Source organism: Psammomys obesus, unplaced genomic scaffold (assembly GCF_907164565.1).
Source record: "Psammomys obesus unplaced genomic scaffold, mPsaObe1.curated_primary_1811, whole genome shotgun sequence".
NCBI lineage: Eukaryota > Metazoa > Chordata > Mammalia > Rodentia > Muridae > Psammomys > Psammomys obesus.
The window spans coordinates 19,706,048-19,708,870 of NW_026596051.1; the positions used below are offsets into that span (position 1 = coordinate 19,706,048).

At 54.7% G+C, this 2,823-nt stretch overlaps 1 protein-coding gene across 1 annotated transcript; it reads left to right on the forward strand.

Moving 5' to 3' along the window:
* The first annotated feature begins 362 nt into the window (after positions 1 to 362).
* Positions 363 to 2,586, forward strand: Ccdc96 (coiled-coil domain containing 96). The gene has a single exon (XM_055624145.1). The coding sequence runs from the start codon at positions 363 to 365 to the stop codon at positions 2,100 to 2,102; it is 1,740 nt and encodes a 579-aa protein (XP_055480120.1). The 3' UTR covers positions 2,103 to 2,586.
* Positions 2,587 to 2,823: the final 237 nt, after the last annotated feature.

Here is a 2,823-nt window from a genome sequence, read left to right on the forward strand (position 1 = left end):
GCATCGCGCAGGCGCCCCTGGCGCGCCCCCTCGCGGTCAGGCAAGCCTCCGCTCTGCGCCTGCGCGCCGCCGCCTCAGGCTGCCTCGTGGGCTGGAGCAGCTGAAAGGCCCCGCCCCAAGCCTGACAGCTGGCGGGGTGCGGACCGGAAGTCAGTCTCTTACACCACGCCTCTCGCAAGCCAGCGCCCAATTAGCTATGCCCTTCACCTGTTCGCAGCCTTTTATTGGCTTAATATTGCTGGGAGGCGGAGAGAAAGGGAAGACGAGCGACCAATTGCAGCGCCCACCGCGCGCGCCCTGGTTGCCGGGGAAACCTAACAGCAGGCAGCAGCGGTTCCCAGACTCCGGACAGCAGGTCGAGAATGGACAGCCACGACAGGGACCCTGCGGGCGAAGGCGGAGCCGAGGAAAGCCTGACCGGGCAGCGGTCCGAGATCAAGGTCAGCTCTGAACCTCAGATCCCGGCCGACCTTGCAGAGCCAGAGCCGAAGCATGAGTCGGAACCAGTGCAGGAGCCGGACGCGGGGCTGCAGCCGGAGCCGGAGCCGGAGCCTGAGCCCCAGAGCCAGTCGGTGGCGGAAGGCCCAAAAACAGAGGCGTCGGAGGAGAGAGCGTTCGAGTATGTCGAAGTCTTGGAAGTTGCAGAGGCCGCTGAGGACAAGGGTGAGGCAGTAGGGGACAAGGGTGAGGCCGTGTCCCAGGAGCCAGAGAGCCTGCCGGAGACTCAATCCAAGACTGAGCCGGAGCCCAAGGAGCCGGAGGAGGACGAGGACGAAGGTGAGGGTGAAGACGACTACGAGGACGAGGAATTCGACAAGCCGGAAAAGCACAAAGAGAAAAAGAGAAAGGGGTCACGGTTCCGGCCCTCTCTGCCGCTCACCACTATCGTCGAGGAGTCGGCTGCTCTAGCCCCAGGGTTTGAGAAAAAAAAGTCAGAGCACGTGAAAGGCACTGAGGCGAAAGAGGTGACAGGTCGAGAACGACGCAGAAGCAGAGAAGAGCATCTTCACCCTAGAGAGGAGGAGGAGGAGGAGGATGACGACAAGGAAGACTTCGACGACTTTGAGTGGTCGGCGGATGTGCAGAAGGTCCAAGAGCAGCAGCTGCGCGGTGAGCTCGTGGACCAGTACCGCAACCTGCTGGGGGAGAGGACCCGGTATCAGCGCTACAATATGTACCTGCAGCAGAAGATTCAGGAGAGCCTACGCAAGAAGGGCCTGGAAGGAGCAGCGGAACCTGTGGAGAAAGGCACGGAACCAGAATCTCCTGAGAAAGAGCAAGCATACTTGCGCTATCTGGCCATGCTGGAGGAACTGAAGAAACAAGAGGCAGACGACCTACAGTGGTACCGAGAGGAGGTTCGTGAGCTGAAGCAACAGTGCCAGGAGAAGCAGGCCAGGGTGGAGAAAGAGTGGCGGCGCTTCCAGGCCCTGAAGAAGCAGGTGGTGTTGCAGGTCATGGGCAGCTGCCGCATGCGCGGTGGGCGCCAGGCCGCTCTGAGAGAGGTGGAACAGATTCAGGCTCTGGAGGATAAAAAGGAGAAGGAGATGAGCGCAGTGCGTCTGGAGAACGTGCAGCTGAAGCAGTGCCTGGTACACTTTGAAACCAGAATGAAGGCCCAGGAGGACTTGGCTGAGGGGCTGCTCCTCATTGATTTTGAACAGCTCAAAATTGAGAACCAGACCTTCAACGAAAAAGTCGAGGAACGAAACGAGGAACTTTTAAAACTGCGTTCTAAGGTGACCAGCAACGTGCAGATTATAACCCACGTGAAGGAGAAACTGTCTTTCATAGACATGGAGAACACGTGCAAAAAGGCACACCTTTTGGAAATCGAGGCCCAGGTGGCCCTGGGGAGAGACCTACTGACGAAGACGAAACAAGCCCGCGACAGCCTGCGAACTGACAACATCAAGCTGAATCAGAAATGTGGGCTTCTGGGCAAGGAATCACTCCTCAGAGACATGGAAGAAAAGGTGGAGAAAACAGAACAGCTCAACAAGCGTCTGGAATCCCTGAAGCGCCATCATGCCGGACTCACCTTGTCCTGCAAAGGGGTGAAGCAGAAAATCAGGGAAACCAAAGCATTCCTCCCCCCTTGACGGTCCTTGACAGGACAGTTGGCAAAACCTCCGAAATTCCAGAAACTGCCCTTCACTCTCTTCTGCCCTCTGTCATTCTGTGGGACTTGAAATGCAACTTTATTTTTGTCTGTATTCAGCTTCCAAACTCCTGCTGAACACATCTGGATAGCAGTGGTTCCACATGAGGTTAAGTAAAATACATCTAGAGAGAGGGTGGAGTGATTAAATTGACTTCTGATGAAAAGCCTTTATAGCCAAGCAGCTCTATAGTCTAAAGGAGTGTTAGAACCGTTCCTTGCTTATATGTAAGGATGGCTTAAAGGTTCAGCCAGTTGGCAAAGCACAGAAAATCCCTATGCATTGGTCTGATCACTCAGTCATCTTTGCACTAATTAAACTTTACAGTCTTGAATCACTGTCTCAATTAGCCCACAAATTCCCATCTGTGTGTGGGTTTGTGTGGGCATGTGGAGGCTTGGGGAACATATCAGGCATCTCTTGCTCTCCACTTTTTTTTTTTTTGACAGGGTCTCTTAGTCAATTGGGAGCTTGGGTTACACTGAAGATCCTAGAATCTGCCCGTGTCTGTTTCCTAACACTGGGGTTACAGGCATGCAAGGCCAAGTCTGGCTTTTTTGTGAGCTCTAGGGATTTGAGTTCAGATCATCAAGCTTTCAAACAAGCATTCTTAAAATGCACCAGCAATCTGGCTGTTGGTACTACATAACCCGGCTTCCTT

What these genes read in the sequence shown, in the direction of transcription:
- Ccdc96 (XM_055624145.1), top strand. Translation starts at nt 363, where the DNA reads ATGGACAGCCACGACAGGGACCCTGCGGGCGAAGGCGGAGCCGAGGAA.